Below are 26,528 nucleotides of genomic sequence, written 5' to 3'. Positions count from 1 at the left end.
TTCTCTCTCTCTCTCTCTCTCAAAAAATAAATAAATAAATAAATAAATAAATAAATAAATAAAAAATAAAAAAATAAAAATATATGGCATCTATCACTTCCACTCCAAATCTATAAGCAATAGCCTCAGTTTAAGCCTTCATCATCTTTCATAAGGTCAAAATAAGCTGGGTGTAATGGCACACACCTGTAATCCCAGTGATTTGGGAGTCTGAGGCAGGAGAATCCAAAGTTTATTTTATTTTATTTATATGTGGTGCTGAGAATTGAACCCAGTGCCTCAAACATGCTAGGCAAGCACTTCACCAGCAATTTGGTGAGCACTCAGCAATTTAGTGAGACGCTGTTTCAAAATAAAAAAATAAATAAATAAATAAGATGTAGCTCAATGGTAAAGTGCCCCTAGGTTTAATTCCCCATAAAAAATTTAAAAAAAAGCTTTTAAAAATAATATCCTAAGTGGTCTGCCTTCCTCTAGCCTTCCTCCCTTCCTAATTTATTATGACCAAAGGGGTCTTCCTAAGATGCAAATGGAGCACGTTATAGGCAGTGTCATGCAGAAGTAAAAAACACAGGCTTTAGCTTAAAATGAATTTAGGTTCAAATCCTGACTGTTGCTAATTAATTGCATGAGTGTGGCCAGTCACTTAATATTTTTGAGCCTCAGATACCTCATTTGGGAAAATGAATATCAATAGGGGCTGGGATGTAGCTCAGTGGTAGAGACCATGCACTTAGTATGGTGTGAGGCCCTAGGTTCAATCCCCAGCCCTGCAAAAAATAAAACAAAGATAGTATCTGCCAATATGGAATTGTTGTGAGACTAAGTAATAAATGAAGCTGGCTCACACCTGTAATCCCAGCAGCTTGGGAGGCTGAGCAGGAGTATTTCAAGTTCAAAGCCAGCCTCAGCAAAAGTGAGGCGCTAAGCAACTCGGTGAGACCCTGTCTCTAAATAAAATACAAAATAGGGCCAGGAATATGGCTCAGTGGTCAAGTGCCCCTGAGTTCAATCCCCAGTACCTAATAATGATAATAATAAATGAAAGGTGCTTGGTACAAATTGTATAGCTAAAATGTGGGTTTTTTTATTATTAATACAATTGTCCTTTGATATCTGCAGGGGATTGGTTTGGGGTACCTTTGCAGATTCCAAAACAGAAGATGCACAAGTCTCTTATATAACCCTGGTATGTCTTCCCGTACTTGAATTTCTAGATTACTTATATGATGTAAATGCTATTCAAATCGTCATTATTCTATATTGTTTAGGAAATGGCAAGAAAGTCTGTACATGTTCAGTATGCACACATTTTTTTTTTTTTTTTGGTACTGGGGATTGAACCCAGGAATGCTTAACCACTGTGCTACATCCCAGCCTTTTATTAATTTTTATTTTGAGACGGGTTCTTGCTAAGTTGCTGAGGGCCTCGCTAAATTATTGAGGTTGGCCCCAAATATGAGATCTTCCTATTTCAGCTTTCTAATCACTGGGATTACAGGGATGAGCATGATGCCTGGCCAGAGACAATTTTTAAAAAATATTTTCCATCATGGTTTGTCGAGCTGTGGGGGCAGAACTCATGGATATGGAGAGCCAACTGTATTATTATTGTTATTCCATTTTTTTAAAAAAACATCAGTAGGGCAGCTAGGGATGTAACACAGGGGTAGAGCACTTGTCTAGCATGCATGAGGCCCTTGGTTTGATCCTCAGCACTGGGCGAAGAAAAACAAAGAAACAAAAAACTAAAGCACTTCAGTAGGTCCCTGATGATAATTATAATGCTATAATGATTAAATTCAAAAATCCTTTGCATGGTCTGATTTCTGCCTTTCTTCCCTGTGTCTTGGCATGCACCTTCTCAAACTCCTTCAGCACAACAACCTGAGCTAATCTCATTAAGAGGTAAGGTTTGAGAGGGTCTGGGTATATAGCTCAGTTGGTAGAGTTCCTGCCTACCCTTCACAGAATCCTGGGTTCAATCCCTAGCACCACCAAAAAATAAAAGGTAAGGTTTAGAACCTGAAATGGATGGGTTTGTGTGTTTTGGAGGATTAAAAACATGAAGCAATTAGGTTCACTCCAGAACTGTTCTCTTCACTCTGAAATCTATACTCCTACTAAACAGTTCTGTTTTGTTTGGTACCAGGATAAATTGCTGAGGATGCTTCTCAGCAGCGGGATTACAGGCATGCGCCACCACACCCAGCTGCTGCTAAACAGTTCTGAGAACTACTCCTGTGCTCAGTTACCGAAAGCTGAGCATCCTCTTCGATCACTAGAAATCACCTTGTTTTGTATTCTTCATAATACTTAATATGATGTAAATGTTATTCAAATAGTCCCTATTCTCTATTGTTTAGGAAATAATGACACAAGAAAGTCTGTACATCGTCACCTGAAATTATCCTAGGTTAAGTTTTCAAAAGTTGTGTGAACATGCTTGTGTGTGTTATTTCCAAGGACTTGATGAACATTGTGGCATATTCACCAACCACAGAAAACTGTCCTCTTTATGGGAAATCCTGGGGATCTTGACTTTTCAGAAACCTGGAAGACTTCATTGTGTTTCAATAGAAAATAACCATCCATGGTCACATCATCTAAGAAAACTACACTCCAAAAAATAAAAGAATGAGCTTCGGGGGGTGGGGGAATACACTTGATGAAAATCCAATCTGCAGGAAGATGCGGAAGTGAATTCTAAAGCAAACCCCCTGCAGATATCTTTTCTAAAATCCCCACATAAAGACTGAAGGCTTCACCTGTTTTTCACTGTCAATTGCCTAAAGTTATAAATAGGTCTGAAGCTCATCTCTCTCCTTTTAGCAGAGAAGGTCAGATTACAGGGGTAAAGCAAAATAATAAAGTGTGTGTCAGGGTGTTTTAAAGTGTCAGCCAGCCATCCCCACATCTCTTCCTTTCTACTGTGCTATCCTAGAACCGAGGATCCCAGCAACAATGCCTCTGTTCAAACTTCCAGGTAGGTGTGCAAAAATGTTCGGAGAACTCATTTTTTTTTTATTCATTTGCAACCCTTCCTTTAACTATCACATCAGCTTTCATGATCCTTTATTTAAGATTCCCAATAGCTTTAACAATACATGTTTGAAAGAGGCAAGACGTTTTCAAGCTTTGTTTGTTTTTAGTTTGGGGAGGAGGGTAATTTTCTAAAATGGCATCTTTGATGATCCCTTAGAAAACTGTGAGATAGTTGATATCTACTCTGCTAGTCTAAACAAAATCTGTACAGTCCAGTTCTGAGAAGGGTCCTACACAACATTTCTAGCTAAAAATCATGAGCACAACGTGAATTTTATCCCAATCTGGGTATTCTGATGGTTCACATTCCGGGTTTATACACAGAGTAATTTAAAAACTAATAATGTTATAAGTATTTCATTATAAAAGCAATGCATGTTTCATATGAAATAAAGATAAAATTATATGGATAAATGAAAGTCATAAACACTCATTTACAAAAATTAGAAAGTAGTAACAAGAAAAATATCACCAGAGTCCCATTACCCCAAAAATATGCTCTTAACATTTTAGTGTTTTTCTTTTCAATCTATTTCCCATGCAAAATTAAAGAACCTTTTTAAAAACACAGTGGTCTTTATATTATGTATGTAATTTTTCTAGTCCTTTGTTTGGCAGGACAATGCTTTGGCATACTGTTATAACTTAACCATTTTTATTATGGTATTTCAAACTCTTCCTTAACACCATTTTACATGGCTGTATAATATTCTAATTTTCTTAGCTAATCTCTTAGATTCTTTATAATTTTGGGTAAGTATAAATGTTCTCTGACAATAATTGTACCTAAAGTTTTTTTCTGTGTTAAATGAGAATTTTCACTGGATTGCTTCTCAGAAATGACTGTTTGGTAGGTGTTACTAAATTGTTTCCCAAAAGAACTGTTTTAGTTTACCTTCTACCAGCATCATATGAGAATATTTTTTAATTCACATTTTACAAGAAGTACTTTTTTGGGCTGGAGATGTGACTCCTTGGTAGAGCATTAAATGCATGAGACCCTGGATTCAATCCACAGCACCATCAAACAAACAAACGAAAAGCCTTTTTAAGATTATACACAAGTATTTAAAGACATATTAGAAGCCAGGCGTGGTGGTGCACACCTGTAATCCCAGCAACTCAGGAGGCTGAGGCAGGAGGATCACAAGTTCCAGGTGTGCCTCAGAAACTTAGCAAGACCCTTTTTAAAAATAAAAATAAAAAGAGTTGGGGAAGAGCTCAGTGGCAGAGCACTTGCCTAGTATGTGCAAGTCCCTTGGTTCCATCCCCAGTACCACAAGAGAGAGAGAGAGAGAGAGAGAGAGAGAGAGAGAGAGAGAGAGAGAGAGAGAGAGAGAGAGAGAGAGAGAAGAGAGAGAGAGAGAGAAGAAAAGGAAATGAAGAGCTATATGATAACCGTCTTCTCAGCATTTCCTAAGGCAGCAAACTTCAAGTAGGCTAAAAGACTGAGCTGGAATAACTCCTACCACCTTGTTCCTGTGCCAACCAGTGTTTTCCAAAGTACTGGTTAATAGCTACTATGATTTCTGTCAGTTGTTCATATAATGTATCTTGTTTTATTTTACTTCATACAGCAGAAGGAAAACGTGAGTATCTTGAACTGTTTCTCCTGCTATTTTGCCAGAGTATCAATTTAAAAATGTGATACTATTTCTTAATTCATAAACATGGTTATTTTTCAGCAGTGTTTATTAAATGATTCCCTCAAAAGTCAATAAAGATAAATAATGACCACAGATATCCCAAAAAGTAGCAAATGAACTCTTGGATTTTCTGGATTCCAAAAACAAAACAAAAACTCTGATATTTTTCAAAGAAAACTTCACTGGGCACTTATTTGATGTTTTAAAATAAAAGACAACCAATTAAAAAATTAAATAAATAAGAAAATAAAAGGCACAGATTAGCCAAAGGGACCTATTGAGTCAACCCCAATGCAGAAATTTTTTTTGTGAATTTTTGTGATTAATTAAAATACAAACTCACTTTAGATAAAATCGTAACCTAGATTGGATGTTGCCCTCCATCTCCTATGACTCTTGTCCTTTTGCTGACTGATAGTAGTTCTGCCTCTGGGTTCCTCTGTGAGATGACATGTGGCAGATGAAAGATCTACTACCTCATCTCCCACACATGGATAAGGCACTGCTGAGAAATATGCATGTTTTTCTGAATCTGGTGGGTGGAGAGCAAGCATGACATTCCTTTTCTCAAGAGTCTTGCACTCCCTGTGTTAATAATAATGATCTCCAATTTCTGGAGGGTACTGTGTAGCTTTTAAAGTATTTCTTGTTTAATCTTGACAGCAACTCTCTGAAGTGGATATTATTGTTATTAACATTCTCCTTTTATGATGATGAACACTGAGGCTCCCAGTGATCTTTTGGTTTGCCCAGGGCCACCTAGCTGTCACAGTCAATTTTCTTATTCCTAATCCAGTATTTTTTCTGCTTCACCATTGTACTATTTTTTTTTTTTCCTATTCTCTTGTCTGTTCTTAATCCAGATGTAGCTGTCAAGACATTGTCACTCAGTCTGGGTGTGGTGATGCCAGCCTGAAATTTCAAAGACTAGGGAGGCTGGGGCAGGAGGATTGCAAAGTCAAGGCCAGACTCAGCAACTTAGTGAAGGCCTAAGCAACTTAATGAGATTCTGTAGCAAAATCAAAAATAAAAAGGGCTCAGGGTGTGATTCAGTGGTTAAGCGCCAGTACCAAAAAAATAAAAAGACATGGCTACTTGGAGGTTCTATTATCTTATTATCTCTAACAACATGCTCAAAAAGAAGTCAGTAATTATCCATACAAACCTGAGGGGATTATTTCTCCTTTACTTCCTGAATTCAAGTTGTCATTAAATCTTATCTGCTTATCTTTTGAAATACCAGTTTCACTCTTTCCTTCCCACAACTGCCACCACTCCCGGAAGTATTTTTGATGGGAGAGCTCTTGAGTTAGGGATTGAATTTCAGCTGTGGTTGTGTGAAGTCGTCAAAACAACTAGTTGACTCAGTGGAAGGAAATAGCGACCCTATAATTTTGGGTCATCATGTAAACTACTCGAGAATAGAATTTCTACTTTTCAACTGTCTGTAGTGGTTTAGGGAGCCATAATCTTAGTAAAAACAATAATATTTAAAGACCTGAAACTGTCGGGTATGTGGTGCACACCTATAATCGCAACGACTTGGGAGGCTGAGGCAGAATGATTGTGGGTTCAAGACCAGCCTCAGCAATTTAGTGAGGGCCTAAATAACTTAATGATATTCTGTCTCAAAATAAAAAAATAAGAAGGGCTAGAAATGTAGTTCAATGGTGAAGTGCCCCTGGGTTCAATCCCTGCTATAAAAAAAGATATGAAACAAATGGATATGTGCCATCTCAGATAATGAATACTTGTTCTGGAAGAGCCAGACATCAGCAAATTGGATCTGGTCTCCGGGCATTGGTTCCATACCATCCTTCCGTAGGTTGTTAGCAGCATCACCACAGACCTTGCATGACAAGCTGGTTGCATCATCATCCTCATCCTCATCATCATAACTGACTGGTCTGTTTCCATTTGCCCTTCATGGTGCATGAAGCCTCTTCTAACTCCTGCTTGCCACTCATCTGTGAGGTGCACATGCCTACTTGTGATGCTTAGGAAAGAATGATGCTATTTCTGGGGATCAACTGGCAGTGAGGCATTCTTAGCCATCAGATATACTTACTTAGGGCACCATTTGTTTCTTCGTGGATCATGATGCTTGCCAAAGAACTACTAATAGCTTCCAAAGATGCTTTTCAGTTTCAGGAAGTGTTTTGAGTTTAGTGAGGCAAAGGGATGCATGCAGTTCAGCCAACAGAGTGAGCTTCTCTGTTAACTGTGCTGTGACAAATCAGGATTTTAAAACTCGCTAACCTGACAGTGGTGCTGAAGCTCAGAGTGAGTTACCATCGTTTCTAAAGAAGGCTTCGTTCTAAACAAAGTCATATCATTTGCCATTTCCTTAATAGCCCAAAGCTAACCCTAAATACCGAATGTGTGTTTGACCAATGTCACCAAATTACATCATTCAATTTAATCAGGTGCTTTATTTTCCTGAAAGTATTTCCACATTCATTAACTTACTTGGTGTCACAACAGCGGTGCAAGGGAGGTTCAGTAGGTATTAGTGTCCCCACTTGAAAGATAAGGAAACTGAAACAGAGGAAGGAGAGGGGTTGGTAAATGCAGAGCAGAGCCTTGAATTGATTACATTTACTTAAGTCAGAATTGGAAATGTCGCCTTTTGGAGGCCTGCGTAGACATTGGTGGCCTGGCGAGATCTTTCTCTTGCCATCGGATAAGTAATGTTTCTGTCTTCTACTATTGTCTCAAATAGTTAATGGCTTACCATTCTCATGACTCCTTACCAGCTCTTTTTGGAAATACCAAGAGGCTTTTACAAGCGTTACAAGTGATGACAAGTCAAATGTAAACAATTGGGTATCTGGAGAACATGGCGGAATTTAACAGTGAAGCAGATACTTGATGATCCTCACTACCCTGCATGACGAAACTGGTTCTCTTATATCCTAAAGGTTTTAGAGTCATCCACTGCCAGGCTGAGAGCCACCCTCTCCCCTGATTTTAAGAAAGGGAAAAGTAAGGCATGTAAAAGCAAATTGGTTTTCCAAAGGTCATTCATTATGGAAGGTCATGGCCACAAGGAAAGGGAAGTCAGAACATATGGTAATAAATTTTGGTGGCCCCCCTCTCCCACATAGCAGCATGTCACCAAATTGTTAGGATTTGGGGGAAAAATGAGATATGATATGTGAGAGAAACACAATCTCTGTCTTAAGAAGGTGAAAATCCTGATGGGAATGTAGCTAAACGATAGAACACTTGCCTAGCATGAGTGAGGTCCTGCAATTTAATACCCAGCACCAAAACGAAGAAGATGCCATTTATTTCTTAGGACTAACAGATTTCCCAGTGATTGCTGGGGTCATTGATTCTTCTTAGGAAAATCCCTAAAGGACCAACAACCATATCCACATCTTCAAAACCATCTGTAAAACCACTAGCCTCATGGGAACAACTGCCACTTGGTTACTATGAAATCCAATTTAGCCCTGACAGCAACAGGCAATTTTTCCATTAAGTGTTGGAGCTACAGTCCCATCTTTAGGACCCTCCAGAAATGTGCTGTGAGAATCTGACCCATGTATCTGAAAGCAGATTTCTGAGCTGCACGCACAGAGAGATGCACTAATGGAGAGAGAGGCCCAAACTCTGCTGTGTTTCAGCAACCCAGGTTGGGGAGCAGGGAAGCCATGCACTCAGTACAGTCTTGTGCCTCGCACCTAGCAGAAACTCTCAGATTTTTTGAGAAAAAGGACTTGAACCCTCATATATATATATATATATATATATATATATATATATATATATATATAAACCTCTTTTAGAAATCGATGACGCGATGCGTAGTTTTGCTGAAAAAGTGTTTGCCTCTGAAGTCAAAGATGAGGGAGGCCGTCATGAGATCTCTCCCTTTGATGTGGATGAGATTTGTCCGATTTCTTTTCGAGAGATGCAAGCACACATATTCCACATGGAGACTCTGGCCACCTCTACAGAGGGCAGGAGGTAAGTGACGTGGGGGGACTGCTTAGTACCTGAGCACAAGGAATTGGAGTTGATGGGGCAGATACAGTTCAGTCTGAATGATGGTTCAACTCAGAGAAAGAACTCTGCCAGAATTAGAAACTCTCCCCCAAGCCCATTCACTATATTTTAGGGTGAGAACCAATGACAGAGAAAGAAGAAAGCAGTGAGCCCCAGACCCTCACCCACATCTCCCTGAGTCGAAGCCTCAAGCTACCTATGCAGTTGTTCCAAACCAAAGTGGGCCAACAGCTGTCCTGAATTTACTTGGCCTATATGCAGTTGCCACATAAGCTGGAACTCACGAGGCTACATCTTCTAGCTGTGTCCCTAGCCAACCTAAGTGTTGTGTTTCCTGACCTGAGCCTTGCCTCCAGCCAGTCTGACAGCTTTTTGGCCTTAGGGATGCCGCTCTCCATTCCTGCCCTCTGTCCTGCCCATCCTGTGTTCGTAATGCGTATTTATTGCCTCTCCCGAGTAGTCTTCAGAGATCCCTCTTGACAAAGTCTTATTTTCTTTTACTTGAACTACCCTAGGATTCACTGTGACTACCTGCCACACTTTAGTCCTCAAACCTACACTGACCACTTAGCTGGAATTCCCACTGCTCAGCCCTTCCCTCATCCCACCAGCCCTATCCTGTGGTCTTACGTCTTTTAGGAAAAAAACAACAAACCACCTCCTCTGGCATCACCCAAAGAACCTCACACAAGGCTTGTGTTAAATTAGAAACTCAATAAGTATTTGTTGATTTGAGGAAAGAATATTTGATTTGAGGAAATAATATCGATCCAGGTACTGTGCTAGGGATTTTATATACATACATCTCACAGAGGGGCTAGGGCTGTAGCTCAGTGACAGAGCATTTGCCTAGCATGTGTGAGGCACTGGGTTCAATCCTTAGCACCACATAAAAATAAAACAAAGGCATTTTGTCCATATACAACTACGAAAAAAAAATTTTTAAATAGTATATCAATCTCACAGAAATTCTCTAAGGTAGCTATTACTGCACCACTTTTTTTTTTTTCAGAGGGGAGATGGAAGCTCACAGAATTTAAGAAACATGAGCAAAGTGACACAATTAGTAACTGTTAGCCTGTGCTCATCGCAGCACTTAGACTCCCTCTTGTGCTGGGAGTAGACTGCCCGGGAGGAATGGTGTCATGTTCCCTAAGGGCCACTGTTCTGAGAAACACCAAAAGCAGCCCTTGTCAGGTGTCTTCAGTGACATCTTCTCCCTCTATACTTGTATTCTATTTCTGACACCTAATCCAATTTCTAATTTTCATTTTTTGTCCTCAAAATGAAATAGCATAATGAAACATTCATCTATTACAATGAAAACCCTGATGAAGACTTCACTTTAAGTCCTCTTATTTTTAAATTTTTGAACCCAGGAAAAAACGTTTCCAAGGACGGAAGACCGTTAATTTGTCAATTCCAATAAGTGAGACATCTTCTACCAAACTGTCCCACATTGACGAATGCATTTCTTCATCTCCAACCTACGAGACCGTGCCCGATTTTCAGAGAGTGCAGATCACGGGTGACTATGCCTCTGGGGTGAGTTGTCCTTGCCACTCAGACAAAGCTACTGGGAAGCCGCTCAGCTGGGCTCTTAGTTTCTCACCTTCTCCCACTTCCTGTTAAAGAAGGTGTCCTCTCATCTGTTCTGCTTCGGGGCAGCACTTCCTTACTAATGTGATATGTTTTCTAGTCCTGTAATACTTTTATCATCCCACATGGTTTCTCCTCTGTGTCCTGTGCTTGTGTGGAGAACATGGGCAGTGCATGGGCCCCAGAATACACTGGACAGATTTTGACAGCAGGACCAAAGAGCAGCAAGGAGAGATGGTCAAGTCTCGCTGATGACTCCCTAAAACAGGAAAGGGAACCTCAGGGAGGCACAGGGAGCTCTAGGGGAAAGATGGACCCAAGGGAAACCCAGAATGGAGCAGGCAGCATAAGCATAAACCAACAAAGGAAACAGATCAGGAGAAAGGGACAAATGAAGGAGAGGTCAGAAAAAAAAAGATGAGAAAGAAATTAGAACATTCTAAGGGACTGGTTTTTTTTTTTTTTTTTTTTTTTTGGACCAACTAAATTCTCCAGTTTCATGTCAAATGCTTACGCAGTAGATTACGCTTGGAACAGGAATAGTAAGTGCATGTTAATAACAACTTGACCTGTTTGTCCTATCCAGAACAGTTGGTCAATTAATAAATCTCTGCTGCACAGACTTGCAGTATAAGTGTCATATTGGCAAAACTGTTATTTAGCCATGGGTCTGTGCTCCAAATATAGCTTTAATGACCAGTCCTGAGCCCCCATCTCATGTAACTGACCCAGACAGGCTAAGTCCTAAGATACTAAGAAGTGACACAGCAATGAAATGCAAACCGTTCTTGTTTATTTTTATTTATTTATTTATTTTGTATAACATAAGATGATCTGCAAATGGCAGGGTTTGGGACACTAAAGAACTGAAGTGAAACATTTAATAGTGTTAAGTACATGTGAAACAGTTTGAGAACTCCAGAGTTCTCAAATTACAAGACAAACTTGATACCCATGAGTTTAGCAGAAATGAAAGCAGAAATAAAAAGAAAGATGGGAAGATTAAAAGAAAGATGGAAGGAAGGACAAGGCACACAGATATCAGGGAGTAACTGCTCCTCCTTTGAAAGCTAGAGGGCACCTGAAACTTGGCTTGCAGTCTTGTAGGACATGTTCTACTTGGTGGCTGAATATAGCTAAGCCACTGAACAACTCCCCCTGGCAGTGGGCTGTACCCACACCAGTCTTCATCCTTGGAATGCAGAGAGGTAAAGGGGGAATCAGGGTTAAAGACCTGAGGCCTTAATTCCTGATAAACAATTGATTCAATTTATTTATTTATCCATTTATTTTGATTGATTCAATTTAATTCCTCCTCATTCAGCAGCCTCTCAGTGCTGGGCATTGTGTGGTAAGTGAGGACAGAAAGGTGAATAAGAACCAGCTCAGTCCTGGAGGACCTGACAGTCTGGCGGGCTCTTCGGTGGCAATGGGACAAGAATACCATTGGGAGCAGACCCCCAGACCTAGCAACTGTGCCAGATTCTTCAGCACATCTTTAAAAATACTTGAACTGATTAGGATCCATTCCTATATCTCAAACCATAGGGAACAAGCTTTTGTTTGTCCCAGGAGAAAAAGTCTTTGGACTCCAATTATGATCATTCAATGATTTCCAATTATACTGCCTGGGCACGGCTGGCCCAGCCATGGGTTAGGGGTGGGGAAGGAAAATGGACCAGGTTAGGAAATTTCCAGTGTTTCTAACAAAGCTTTACTTTGGAAGTTCTCTAGTTTCAGCCAGAGGTAAGGTTCTCTTTCAAACTATCCACAGGAATAACTTGTTACAGGATGATGTTCTGATCCATCCGTCGTTGCAGAAGGCAGTACTTGAGTGATAGGGTCTGAGGGACTTAAGACACTGTATTTATCCCAAAATATTTCCCTGATTGAACAAGTGGAATTCTCACGATTAGAATTGCATTGTCTTGGGCTGGGGATGTGTCTCAGGCGGTAGGGCGCTCGCCTGGCATGCGTGTGGCCCAGGTTCGATCCTCAGCACCACATACAAACAAAGATGTTGTGTCCGCCGATAACTAAAAAATAAATATTAAAAAAAGTCTCTCTCGCTCTCTCCCTCTCTCTTTAAAAAAAAAAAAAAAGAATTGCATTGTCTTTCAGTTGAGAGATTGTCTTCAGAAGTCAATCTGAAGGAAAAAGTATATACCATGGAAGGAAATAAGTATATACCATGTTAGACTGAATTCTTTTAATAATATTTGTTGGATAAGCATTGTGATGTAGCAAAAGTCAAAAACCAAAACAGGGGGTCTGGGGTTGAGAAAGAAATTAGAACATTCTCATGGTAGAGCATTTGCCTAGCATGGCAAGGCCCTGGATTTGATTCCCAGCATGGCCCCCCAAAAAAAACAAAAAACAAAAATAAGACTATAAGGGAAAGACTCACAGGACTGGTATATTTTGGTGGAGATGAGTTAGAAAAACTCCCAGACCTGCTCCTGGAGTGGACCCAGAATCCAAATCTATTCAAAAACAGGGGGAAGGAAGGTGAGGCTCATCATGGCCTCCAAAACACAGGTGAGCTGGGAGGTGCCAGAGATAAGCTCCACCAGCATTTAGATTTTTACAGGACTCTGATGCTCTGACATTTTTTTGGCAGGTAACAGTTGAAGATTTTGAAGTGGTCTGTAAGGGTCTATATCGAGCATTGTGTATACGGGAGAAATACATGCAGAAGTCATTTCAGCGGTTCCCGAAAACCCCTTCCAAGTACTTGAGAAACATTGATGGTGAAGCTTGGGTAGCTAATGAAAGCTTCTATCCAGGTAACTTATTTTCTTATAAAATGAAAAGGAAGCCGGGCACAGTGCATGCCTGTAATCTCAGTGGCTCGGGAGGCTGAGACAGGAGCAATCTCAGCAACTTAGAGAGGCCTCAAGCAACTCAGCAAGACTCTAAATAAAATATAAAAGAGGGCTGGGAATGTGGCTCAGTGGTTAAGCACCCCTGAGTTCAATCCCATGGACCAAAAATAAATAAATAAATAAAATGAATAAGGATATATTCTTTGATTTAACTACTAAATATTACATTTAAACTATGCCCTAGATTGCAAGTAATCCAGTCTAAAAATATCATAGTCCTCTCTGGCTCCATTCTGCCTGCTCCCCACATGGCCAAAATCACTTGATTCAGTTTGTACAGCATCTCTTTAAACCTGTTCTTTCTTACCTAATTTAGATCTATATTTCTCCTTGTTTATTGTGGTAGCTTCCAAATTACTCCGATACATTTTAATCTCACATTCTTTCAGTTCATCCTCACTTTTGAAACTCTGTCTCAAAATAAAAAATAAAAAGGACTGGGGGTGAGGCTTAGTGGTAGAGCATCCCTGGGTCCAATTCCAGTACTGCCGGTGGGGAGAACTATACACAGATGTGAATACTTCCTCTTCCTGACAGAAACCTTCAGCTGCTCCTGTTAACTTCAAAGGAAGTCCAGTCTTGAGCCTGGCACTCCAGGCCTGTGGCCATCTGGCCTCCTAACTTCATTTTACTTGTTTCTTTTTGGACTTGCCTGCTCAACCTATCTCTAAACTTATTGTCCTACTCTACCCTGTGCACTCTTCGTTATAGTTGGAAGTATTGCCTGATCTTCGTGTAGCTCAAGACTTTCTTGCTCCTGGACAGCTGGGCTGTTCCCTGTGTCCCAGTGTGTAGCTCCAACCTAATCTTTCAAGACACAGCCCAAATACTTCATTTCTTACCTGCCTCTGCCCTTTGGATAGAAGTGAACTCTGTGTTCTGACTTTCTGTAACATTTTATTTGTGTATCTCAGTTTTAACTTTCTACCTTTTATATAAGTTAAATACAGATATTTTTTTAATAGCCAGCCTTTGATAATTTTAGATTTCTATTGTGTTATTACCTGTACCATACTTGATTTAACCAATTTCTACTTTCAGACATTTATATTTCTGATTTTTAAAAACTTATTTCCAACAAGGCTACAATGAATATCTTTGAGAAACTGTCTTTAGGATCATACTCTAGAAATGAAATTTCTAGAGAGGCAAGTATGTTGGATTTTTTTGACCTTTCAAATCGTCATATTATCAAAGATCTCAAGTTCTATGAGCTCATCTCTGTAATCGTGTTAAACATTTGTTCACTTTGGTGACTCATAATATTGGTTTGCCCATTCTCTACAATACTGACCTTTAGAATGGTTGTCTTGCCTGTGTAATTTCTCTAATATACTTAAATATAAAAACTATAAAATTGTTATTTAATATGGCCACATATTGTTTCCCTTCTTTGGTGTTTCTTATCTCCCAGTTGTTTTTTTTTTCTTTTTTTAAACTTTTTATGCCTTTAGTAATTTATTTATTTCTATGTGGTGCTGAGGATCAAACCCAGGCCCCGCCCGTGCTAGGGGAGCACTCTACCACTGAGCCAATATCCCAGCCTTATCTCCCAGTTTTGAATAGGAAATATTCAAACTTCTTCCTCCTCCACCCCACCCCCACCTCCCCTCCTCCCCCTTCTCCTCTCCTCCCCTCCCCCTCCCCTTCTCCTCTCCTCCCCTCCCCCTCCCCCTCCCCCTCCCCCTCCCTCTCCCCCTCCCCCTCCCCCTCCCCTCCCCTCCCCCTCCCCCTATTGAACCTGGTACTTTACCACTGAGCTGTATCCCCAGCCCCTTTTATTTTTTATTTTGAGACTGGGTCCTGCTAAGTCACCAGGGGGTTGCTAAATTGCTGAAGCTGACCTCAAATTTGCCTCAACCTCCTAAATCAGTGGGATCACAGGCAAGTGCCACCATTCCTGGCTAATCATGCTAGGCTTTATTATTTTTGTCACTCCGACTACTTTAGGCGTCACTTGCAAAGAGGAGATTTTGTGATGCCTTCCTTGGGCACAGCATTACACAAGCATGAATGACCATATTTGTTGAAAATAAAGGAGTGAGTGCTTAAAAATTGTGCCAGTGTGGAATGTATCTCGGGCCTTCTTAGGCTGAAATTGTCAGCAGTGGAAAGAAGGCAACATTTACCCACTTCCTCTTTTCTAAGTTCCTTTAGCAGAAATTATATGTGCTTTAAAAGGTGGTAAACAAAATTAAAATTATAATTCCTATAATAAAAATTGATTTTATTTCTCCCTTTATATTAAAACCATTTTAGGAAACTATTCTGTATGATACTATAAAGATTGATACATGTCATTGTACATTTGTCAAAATTCATGGGGTGTACCAAACCAAGAATAAATCCTAATGAAAACTGTGGACTTTCAATCATAATGACAAGTCAATGTAGGCCTGTCAATTATAACACTTGTTATCTCTGATGCAGGATGCCAATAGTGGGGGAGGGTTGGGGATGAGGGTTGGGGATATATGAAAACTACTTTCCACTCAATTTTTCTGCTTACCTAAAGCTGCTCCTAAAAAAATTATTAAATAATTATTAAATTATTAAATAAAAAATACAATCTAAGTCAGACATTGTAGCACATGTCTGGAATCCCAGGAACTCAGGAGGCTGAAATAGGAGGATCACAAATTAAAGGCCAGCTTCAGCTATTTAGCAAGACCCTGTCTCAAAATAAAAATTCTAAAGGGCTAGGAATGCCGGGGCATGCCTGTAATCCCAGTGGCTTGGGAGGCTGAGGCAGGAGGTTTACAATTTCAAAGCCAGCCTCAGCAACTTAGTGAGGCACTAGGCAACTCAGTAAGACCCTGTCTCTAAATAAAAAATACAAAATAGGATTGGGGATGTGGCTCAGTGGTCCAGTGCCCCTGAGTTCAATCACCAGTACCAAACAACAACAACAAAAAAGGGCTTGGTCGTAGCTCAGTGGTAGAGTACCCCTGGGTTCAAGGGTAACCATCCAAACTCTTTCTTAACTGTGGTTTTACCTTTGCTTTTATGCAATTCTTTTATCATTTATTTATTTATTTGAGATGGAGTCTCACTCATTGTATTGCCCAGACTGGTCTTGAACTCCTGGGCTCAAGCAATCCTCCTGCTTCAGCCTCCTAAGCAGTTGGGACTACAGGCATATATCACTGTGTCCTGCTCTTTGAAATTATTTAACAGGATAATAAAATGCTCTTAACAGGCCAGGTGCGGTGGCACATAATAAAATGCTGGTAATCCCAGCAGCTCGGGAGGCTGAAGCAGGAGGATCACAAGTTCAAAGCCAGCCTCAGCAAAAGCAAAGCATTAAGCAACTCAGTGAGACCCTGTCTCTAAATAAAATACAAAATAGTCCTGGGGATGTGGCTCAGTGGTGAAGTGCCCCTGAGTTCAATCCCTGGTACCTCCCCCCCCCAACAAAGTGCTCTAAACAGGAAGCCTATAATGACCAACTTCAGTAAAAAATTAAAATTTAAGTTGTATATCAATTACTTTATGTAAACTTATAAATAATTCAAAAATCATTCTTATACTAGATAAAACATTATTATTATAGTCATTTTATACTATGAACTTAATCATCTTTGAACACATAACGTGAAAAAAAATTATTTACTGGATAAATTAAATACAGTTGGATAATTATAACTTATGAATTATGGGATGCCAAACTAATGATATATTGTAGTTTTTCATATTTTGGTTACTTTTACATGGTCATTCATCCTTGTGCTGATATATTACTCTGTTTTATTGAAAAAGTCTTTACCCCTCCTCCGAAGAAGGGAGAAGACCCCTTCCGAACAGATGACCTTCCAGCAAACCTGGGCTACCACCTCAAAATGAAAGACGGTGTGGTTTACATCTATCCTAACGAGGCAGCAGCCAGCAAGGATGAACCCAAGCCATATCCTTACCCAAATCTGGCCGACTTCTTAGATGATATGAACTTTCTGCTTGCTTTAATCGCCCAAGGACCGGTGTAAGTTTTTTAGTGAGACCTGACTAACAACCAGTGCTACTATTATTAATAATAAGAATACATTTTCATCAAATGCTCACTCTGTTCAAATACTATATTAAACCTTTGGTTGCCTTATTTCTTTGATTTTTTACAAATGCTCTATGAGGCATTTTTATAGTTTTATATGCTGAAACTTTGTAGAGTTAAGTAACTTATCCAAAGTCAGACAGATGGTTGAAAAGGGATCTGAGCCCAAATCTGCTGACTGCAAAGCCAGGGCTCTCAACTTTTTTTTTCTTTTTTTTTTTTCATGTTACTGGGGATCAAACCAGGGTTTACATTCCCTGAGTTTATCCCTGAACTACATCCCCAGACCTTTTTACTTTGAGACAGAGTCTCACTTAATTGCTGAGGCTGGTATTACAAGTGTCTGCCCTATGCTCAGTTGGGACCATTAACTTTGGACAACACTTGTCACCACTGATATTAAAATGCCTTCCCAAGTCCTTCCTTGTGATTATGTCCAACTTTGATGAAGAAGTGGAGCTCAATGCTTTTTTTTTTTTTTTCTTGGTAGTTCTAGGAGTTGAACCCAGGGTCTTACACAAGCTTGGCAAATACTCTGCCACTGAGATACATCCCCAGCCCTTTTTAAAACTTCATTTTGAGTCAGGGTCTGCTGAAGTTCTCCAGGATGGCCTTGAACTTGTGATCCTCCTGCCTCAGTCTCTCAAGTAGCTGGGATTACAGGCATGTGCCAAACTCCCCACTTGGAGCTCAGTACTTTTCAGTGAGATTAACTGTACAGAAGCCTGAAACATTTGTTCTAATATTTGTTTCCTTCAGTTGATAAGGGTTCTGATGATTTTGAAATTGTGATTGTTTTCTTTTCCTTTAATGTTCAGACTGTTTTAGAATTACGTGATTTTATTTTTCACAGTAAGACCTATACCCACCGTCGCCTGAAGTTCCTCTCTTCCAAGTTCCAAGTCCATCAGATGCTCAATGAGATGGATGAGCTTAAGGAGTTGAAAAACAACCCCCACCGAGATTTTTATAACTGCAGGAAGGTAAAAAGTTTAGATACTCAGAGATAATTCCTGGCAAAAACATTAATCCAATGATTTGTTGAATAGGGCAAGAACACTATTTTCTAATTAATCAAAATTTTCTCAGGTTTTGTGGCTTTTTAGTGAAAGCAGAGAGACTATGTCTAAATTACTATTTGTTCCAGAGAAAGATATACTAAACTCTTAGCATAAAAAATTATAAGTGTGTGTGTGTGTGTGTGTGTGTGTGTGTGTGTGTGTGTAATGCTGGGAGTCAAACTCAGGGCTTCACACACTTGAGGGAAGCATTCTACTTAACATGGGCAAAACCCTGGGTTTGATCCTTAGCACCACACTTATCATCAAAAACAAAAATAAGAAAAACAAACAAAACTTCACGAATTAAAATTCTAGGATTTACAAGATCTTCCTTCTAGTTATTTTTCTTCTGCTTCCTGAGTTAAAACTTTGGGGGAAGTAATTAAATAATAGTTTTTTTTTTTTTTTAAAGAGAGAGAGAGAGGAGAGAGAGAATTTTTAATATTTATTTTTATTTTTTATTTTTTTAATTTTTTTTATTTTTATTTTTTTTAGTTCTCAGCGGACACAACATCTTTGTTGGTATGTGGTGCTGAGGATTGAACCCGGGCCACACGCATGCTAGGCGAGCGCGCTACCACTTGAGCCACATCCCCAGCCCAAAATAAATAATAGTTTTTGAGTTCCAGTGTCCTCATTTGTAAAATTGGGAAATATATCTGCTCAAAACAGCTTCTGTGAAATTGTGAATATCCAATGAGCTAATGACTGTGGAAATCAATCAATTAGAAACACTTCCAGTATGTGTTCTGGCAAGTTAAATGATTGGCAGAAAGTAGGAATAGGAAACATCTGAACAAAAATTTAGGCCCAAATCTTAGCTCAGCTTTATGTCTAATTTTGGACAAATAAATAATCTGTCAAAACATCATTTTATAAACTGGGTACAGTGGCCTAGTTTATAATCCTGTAATCCCAGTGACTTGGGAAATTGAGGCAGGAGGATTGCCAAGTTCTAAGTCAGCCTCAGCAACTAGCAAGACCCTCAGGAACTGAGACCCTGTCTCAAAACAGAAAAAAATAAAAAGAGTTGGGGATGTATCTCAGTATTAAATCACCTCTGGGTTCAATTCCCAATACCAACAAAATAAAACAAACCCCAAACATTTCATCTTATAAAATCATACTTATAAAAATATCTATCTCATAAACATCATCACTGTGCCATAGCCTCATCATTTCAACCCTATCTTCTTTGGGGAGGAAAGCTATGGTAGCTACATTACTTCTAACTGTATTTCCGGGGTGGAGAATGGTCCCCAAGAACTCTGTGTGGGTCAAATGTGGAAGTATATTGGATGTACTCATGCACAAGAGAAGCAAGCACTATGACTGCATCTAGTCAAATCTTATACATCCTTGCACAGGCACAGAAAGGGTGAAAATGGGTTCTTTATTGCTGGGTCACCTCCACCAGCTGTCAGTTCCTACCACCAATTTTTATTCCATTCTTCTGCCACAGTGGGATTTGCAGGCACCATAGCCTCTAACAGAGTAATAGTATAACTAAAGCTGATGGCTGGTTTTTCTTTCTCTGAATATGCACACAGGTGGACACCCACATCCATGCAGCTGCCTGCATGAACCAGAAACATCTGCTGCGTTTTATTAAGAAATCTTACCACATTGATGCTGACAGAGTGGTCTACAGCACCAATGAGAAGACTCTGACACTGAAGGAACTCTTTACTAAATTAAAAATGCACCCATACGACCTGACTGTTGATTCTCTGGATGTTCACGCTGTAGGTGAACCTATCTCAAAACCCCACGTATCTTTCTCCTATGACTCTGCTTCTCACTGTCCTCTCAATTATGTTGATTTAGCACCCTTACAGAAAGCCATTTTTGAAGTTCACTCACTGTCTGTCATTTGTCCTAGATTTCATTCTCAGAGCCCAACCCCTTCCCCTGTTATCAGCTCCCTGTTCCTCTTGGCTATTCCCTAGCACTCTGTGTCCAGGCAGCTGATAATCTTACGGTTCTACTCTGTTTCTTGATCCAGGGGCGCCAGACATTCCAGCGTTTTGATAAATTCAATGACAAATACAATCCTGTGGGAGCCAGCGAGCTAAGGGACCTCTACCTGAAGACAGATAATTGCATTAACGGAGAATATTTTGCCACTATCATCAAGGTGAGGAAGAACCAACTGAATCTTTTGGGGGGAAGGAAGGGGTATAGGGGATGAACCAACTGGATCTTTGGGGGGCAATGGGGTGTAGGGGATGAACCAACTGGATCTATGGAAACTGGCATGGCTCTTGAGGAAGGAGGGAGGGAAGAAGGACAGAAGGAAGGGAAGATGTGGTTCCTCATTTTTGGAGTCGAGCCCTACCCAAAAGAATGCAAGTATTTCTTCTGAAGCAGCCACTCTAATAATTTTAATAGACCTCTATTAAAGTTAAGGGTGTGGCTTGGGGATTAAGGACCTGGCTTTTCCAGGCTCTGGGTGCAAATTCAGGAAGAGCTGGATGGGAATCCACACTCATCCTCACGATGCCTGTGTCTTAGGGAGCACGTGGAGTTGGGAGCAGTGTGTTTTGCCGGGAGAGGAAATATGAAGAGCTGCATTTCTTTTGCGGGCACCTCAGATATCTCATCATCTTTAGTCTGACTTTCTTCTCTCAGGTCTCCGTCAGGTTCTATGAGTCTTTTATCTTCATTGAATTCTCCTCCTGAATTCTGAGAGCCATTAGATCTTCACTGAGAAATATTTTCCAAAATATTTTTCCTTTTATGTTTGTTTGTTTGTTTGTTTTTAACATTCCCTCCATTCTTCTTAGTAACCATCTCCTCTCCCTAGATCCCATGGGCTTAGGCCCCTGAGGGGCTGGTGGGAATCTCTGGCTTTGGATTCCTGTTTTGGCTTTGCAGGAGGTAGGTGCAGACCTGGTGGAGGCCAAGTACCAGCATGCAGAGCCCCGCCTGTCCATCTATGGCCGTAGCCCTGAAGAGTGGAACAAACTCTCCTCCTGGTTTGTCAGCAACCGAATCTACTGCCCCAACATGACATGGATGATCCAGGTCCCTAGGATCTAGTATGTACCTGCCCATGGGAAGCCTATAGCCTGTTCCCATGACCTGCCTCAGGGGCCCTGCTTGAACAAGCAACATGCAGACCATGTAGACAGAAATCAGCTTTGTTGAAGCAGCACCTCAGTACAGGGCCCTGCATGCTTGGTTCTGTCCACTCTGGGTACAGCACTGTTGACCACATACAGGAATTAGAAAGAGCATTTCAAGTTCAATATTGGAACCAGAATCTAAATAAGCACCAAGCTAAAAGAAGAACTGTGTACATTTCAGTGGATACTTTCTTTCTCCTGGTCTCCTCTGTGTCCAGTTCATTCTTTCCCACATTCATCTGTACTGGGATGTAGCTGTCTTGATTCAGAACTGTGACCAGGGTCTGCTGATTGTCCCACCCACATGTGAACGTGTTCAAGTTCTCCATGATCACGTTTTCCTTCAAGAGTCCCAAACTGGTACTGCGGAGGAAGTGAGGAAGTGGGCTCCCTTTCATGCCACACATCATCACTCACTGCCTTCAGGGATAGTTTCTCTCTCAGTAGGTTCAGTATCATTGATGTTTTATCTAACTTACTTGTTTATGTGTTCTCTGGCAACAGCCCAGGTGCTCTGTGTGCCCTGTGGCAATGCAAGAGTTTTATCCTGTCTCTTAGGCCAAAAAAATTAGATTTTTGACAGGGGTAGCACTTTCCATCTAATACCATTAAGGTAGCAAGGCAGTAGAGTATGGTGATGAGGAGTACGCACTCTGGCTCCAGACTGGCTGTGCTTGAATGCTGGTTCTACCACTTACTAGCTGTGTGACTTGGGCAAGTTACATGACTTCTCTGTGCCTTTGTTTCATTGTCTCTCAAAAGGAATAAAAATGGCACCTAACATTTTTATGAAGATTGAATTAACTGATATTTCTGGCCACTTCTTAGAACAGCGGCTGGCATATATAAAGTGCTATTGTCTGTTGTTACCATGGATCAGAGAGATTCTTTTTAATTTTTTAAAAATTTGTTCTTTTTCGTTATATATGACAGTAGAATGTCATACATACACGGAGTATAACTTCCCATTCTTGTGGTTGCATGTAATGTGGAGTTACACTGGTTGTGTATTCATACATGAATGAAGGAAATTTATGTCCAGTTCATTCTACTATCTTTCCCATTCCCATCTCTCCTCCCTTCCCCCTATTTCCTCTTGTTCTATCCTGGGAAACTCCATTACCCCCCATTGTGAGTCAGCATCAGCATATCAAAGAAAACATTTGGCCTTTGGTTTTTTGGGGATTGGCTTATTTCACTTAGCATCCTAGTGTCCACTTCCAAATGCCATAATTTTATTCTTCTTTGTGGCTGAGTAATATTACATTGTGTAGTACCACAGATCAGAGATATTCTTTTTTAAAAATTTATTTTGTAGTTGTTGATGGACCTTTATTTTATTCATTTATTTATATGTGGTGCTGAGCATCGAACCCAGTGCCTCACACATGATAGGCAAATGCTCTACCACTGAGTCACAATCCCAGCCCAGATCAGAGATATTCTTGATCACCGTTTCATGCTCACCAACTTGTATACCATGTACTTGTATAAATAACTGAAACTTTGCTCATTCTCTATCTGGATGTAACTGTGAAGGCTTAGTTTTCTTACCATAGGGGGTTTGTAGAAGAGAAGGTCTAGAAGAGATGGCACATAGTTTAGAAATACTTCCTCTGCCTATCCCAAACTGAACCTCTCTTTATGGGTAAGCAAGAAAAATATATGGGAGTGGATGTGGGGTGAACATTCCAGTTCTTTTTTCTGTACATGTTATTTGATCCTCTGATTCTCTCATAAGGGGGCCATCAATTCTAAAAAAATCTTCTCCTTTCCTTCTAATTTCTCTTTATTCTTGCCTCCAGTGATGTGTTCCGATCTAAGAATTTCCTCCCACACTTTGGAAAGATGCTGGAGAATATTTTCCTGCCGGTGTTTGAGGCCACCATCAACCCCCAGGCTCACCCAGACCTCAGTGTCTTCCTCAAGCACGTAAGCATGACCTTTCAGGCCTTCATACTGCTATTCATGAACCAGTCCCGCGGCCTGGCCAAGAATAACTCTTGGTGCTTATCTCTTTACGTTTGGTCCTTGTCTTTGGAACTGAAAGTTTATCTCAAGACAGGGACCCTGCAGTTGGACTGAACCCATTGCATGGCTCACTTTTCCTGACAGATTACTGGCTTCGACAGTGTGGATGACGAGTCCAAACACAGTGGTCACATGTTTTCCTTCAAGAGTCCTAAACCTCAGGAGTGGACAATGGAAAATAATCCATCTTATACTTATTATTGTTATTACATGTATGCAAACATCATGGTGCTCAACAGCCTGAGAAAGTAAGTACCAGAGAGCCAGGACTGGGGCTGGGGGTGTGGTTCAGTGGCAGAGTGCTTGCCCTGCATGCAGTGTAGCCCTGGATTTGATCCCCAGCACCCCAAAAGAAAGAAAGAGCAAGGGGTAGGGGAGGAGGGAGGGAAATAAAACTGCTGAAGAAAGGGCCTGTCTGTCACAGCTCTGTCCTCATGCATCAGCCCTCCAAGGTCCTCTACAGATTCCAACTCCAGTGTGTCCCATTGACCCAAATCAGAATTTCTTTTCTTTAACTGGTTCTTCCATTTCTTTATTTATTTAGGGACATTTTTGTGACTTCAGTTAACTTTCACAGTTCCTTTTCATTAGAAGTTTAGGAATTTTTGTTTATCATTGTGCAATTTATTATAAAACTCCTTATTTTTACCTTTCCTGTTGTCTCTGGATAAGGAGTAGAGGAGGATTATAATGGATTGTGTATGGTGCTGGGGATTGAACCCAGGACCTTACACATGCTAAGCATGTATGTGCTCTACCACTGAGTTATAGTCCCAGTCCCTAATGGAGTTCTTTGGAACCATTTCCCCTAAAGTGTAAGCACCAGAAATGTTGAGATGGTGGTGCTGGTACATCTCCTGTTGAGACTGAAGATGTTTCAGTTCAACTATTAGTTACCTCCTGACTTCCATATCCTTTGCTACCTCTTTTTTAAAAAGTTTGTACTTAGGAAGAATTAAGAAGTTGAATTGGGATTGCCAGTTTTGCTGAATCCTTTGGATGGATGCTCTCTTCCGGAGCATTTCTACTGAATTTTCTTGTAAACCAGTCTGCCTGGAACCTACAACTCCTTTGGCAATTTTATTTCCATAGGGAACGAGGCATGAATACATTTCTGTTCCGTCCTCACTGTGGGGAAGCTGGAGCTATCACCCACCTCATGACAGCATTCATGATAGCAGACAATATCTCTCATGGCCTGAATTTAAAAAAGGTAAGTTGGAGACTGTTCTTAATATTAATTTTTATCATGAATACAGAGGTGTCTTTTTTCTCCCTACTGTATTTGATTCCAGTACTGGAATCAAATTCAAGAGAGCATAAAAGATTTTTGAGATTATTGAGTGTGATTTATTCTATAGAGAGAAGCAAAGGGACTCACATGATTACCTACCTAGTTGCCATCAGAGATGAGTTAATGCAGATCTCCTGACTTCTGGTTTACAACACTGAAAAGGGATAATTCAGGGGTGGTTTGGCTTACCTTGAGTTACTTTTTGCCAGATTTCTTGTTGTAGCATGCTTTAAAATGTCTCTTGTGAGAGTCAGAACTTCCGTGTGGCTGGCGAAAAGTAGGTTTCAGGGCGAAGTCTTTTGAGCTTTAATTGCCTAAGACCATCTTACTTAAGCAATTAAAGTTCAAATAACAACTTGGTTTGACTCAATGCTTCTGAAAATGTACAATCCAAAATATATTTATGTTGGATAGTACTTACATTGAAACACTAGAATCCTTCTTTACTAAGAGTTTAAAGAGCAGGTGATAATTCTGTTGGAAGCTGAAGTTCCACGTAGAATAAGAGATTTTAAAGTTTCTAGTTTCTATTCCTCTTTCACTCTCCTTAAACTTGTTTTTTATCTTTTTTTTTTCAGAGTCCTGTGTTACAGTACTTGTTTTTCTTAGCCCAGATTCCCATTGCTATGTCACCACTAAGTAACAACAGCCTATTTCTCGAGTATGCAAAAAATCCTTTTTTAGATTTCCTCCAGAAAGGGCTAATGATCTCACTATCTACGGATGACCCGATGCAATTCCACTTCACCAAGGTACACAAGTGGAATGTTGAGCAATACAAGAACATTTTCCTCAATGGTTATTTCCCACCCAAAACTTGAAAGTCAATCAAGGTGCTTTGTTATTCTCTTTGTGCAAGATGCATATTATTTCTTTTATTAATGTATTCTTCTCTCTCTCTCTCATTTTCTTTTACTTCATGTAAATAAACTGCAGGAGCCCCTGATGGAAGAATATGCCATTGCTGCACAAGTCTTCAAGCTGAGTACTTGTGATATGTGTGAAGTAGCAAGAAACAGTGTTCTGCAGTGTGGAATTTCTCATGAGGTAGAACTGTCTTTGATTGGCTACCCTTCTGAGTAAAGGGTCTGGTAACTCGAATGTTGAAATATTAGAGAAACACATGTAGAAAAAATTTTCCAAGCCAGAAGTGGTGATGTGGTGACTTGGGAGGCTGCGGTAGGAGGCCAGCCCTCAGCAACTTAGCAAGACACTGTCTCAAAAATAAATAAATAAATAAAAATAAAAAGGGCTGAGAATGTGGCTCAGTGGTAAAGCAACCCTGGGTTAAATCCCTTGTATCCCCCCCCAAATTTTTTCCCTCCACAAACCATATGCATTTGTTGTGGATAGAAACAGGGACTAGAAAAGATTATTCTATCTCTCTGGCCATACCTTGGGTAAGGGAAACAAAATTGCTCACAATTTCTAGTAGATTATACACATTGAAGCACTAGTGAGTGCTTGTAATGGTTTACTTTTTTTTTCTTTTGCCTGTGGCCAACATAAAGGAATAAATTTTTGTGGGAGATTCTGTTATTGTTTATAACAGAGGTGGTGGCAAAGGGAAGATACAACCATCTGCTTCCTTTTCTTTTATAGGAGAAAGCAAAGTTTCTGGGCAACAATTACCTTGAGGAAGGCCCTAGTGGAAATGATATCCGGAAGACAAATGTAGCCCAAATCCGCATGGCCTATCGTTATGAAACCTGGTGTTATGAGCTCAATTTAATTGCTGAGGGTCTTAAATCAACAGAATAAAATAAATAAACCAATA

General features: G+C 40.2%; 1 protein-coding gene and 1 long non-coding RNA gene across 3 annotated transcripts in view; one reads left to right on the top strand and one right to left on the bottom strand.

The window, feature by feature from the left end:
* LOC144249088 (uncharacterized) overlaps nucleotides 1-8,416 on the bottom strand; it is a 25,186-nt gene extending 16,770 nt beyond the window's left edge. Inside the window, exon 1 of the long non-coding RNA XR_013342150.1 lies at nucleotides 7,161-8,416. This is a non-coding gene — a long non-coding RNA (uncharacterized LOC144249088). The remainder of the gene's footprint in view (nucleotides 1-7,160) is intronic.
* On the top strand, nucleotides 2,874-26,528 carry Ampd1 (adenosine monophosphate deaminase 1). 2 transcript variants are annotated; one of them, XM_026394163.2, is made up of 16 exons: nucleotides 2,901-2,986; nucleotides 4,623-4,634; nucleotides 8,486-8,666; nucleotides 10,085-10,250; nucleotides 12,925-13,090; nucleotides 16,949-17,168; nucleotides 18,091-18,220; nucleotides 19,849-20,043; nucleotides 20,304-20,435; nucleotides 21,176-21,339; nucleotides 23,232-23,358; nucleotides 23,542-23,705; nucleotides 24,550-24,670; nucleotides 25,330-25,503; nucleotides 25,688-25,798; nucleotides 26,354-26,528. In XM_026394163.2, the coding sequence occupies exons 1-16, from the start codon at nucleotides 2,965-2,967 to the stop codon at nucleotides 26,510-26,512; spliced, it is 2,244 nt and encodes a 747-aa protein (XP_026249948.1). In that variant the 5' UTR covers nucleotides 2,901-2,964; the 3' UTR covers nucleotides 26,513-26,528. The 2 variants fall into 2 exon arrangements, with proteins under 2 accessions (XP_077647290.1, XP_026249948.1); XM_077791164.1 differs by lacking the exon at nucleotides 4,623-4,634 and having other exon boundaries at nucleotides 2,874-2,986.

Source organism: Urocitellus parryii, chromosome 11, assembly GCF_045843805.1.
Source record: "Urocitellus parryii isolate mUroPar1 chromosome 11, mUroPar1.hap1, whole genome shotgun sequence".
Taxonomy (NCBI): domain Eukaryota; kingdom Metazoa; phylum Chordata; class Mammalia; order Rodentia; family Sciuridae; genus Urocitellus; species Urocitellus parryii.
This window is presented reverse-complemented; position numbering and strand designations above follow the sequence as displayed.

What these genes read in the sequence shown, in the direction of transcription:
- Ampd1 (XM_026394163.2), top strand. Translation starts at nt 2,965, where the DNA reads ATGCCTCTGTTCAAACTTCCAG. An exon ending in ATTCTCTGGATGTTCACGCT is followed by an intron (nt 20,044 to 20,303) that starts GTAGGTGAACCT and finishes TTCTTGATCCAG; the next exon opens with GGGCGCCAGACATTCCAGCG. An exon ending in ATGGCCTGAATTTAAAAAAG is followed by an intron (nt 24,671 to 25,329) that starts GTAAGTTGGAGA and finishes TTTTTTTTTCAG; the next exon opens with AGTCCTGTGTTACAGTACTT.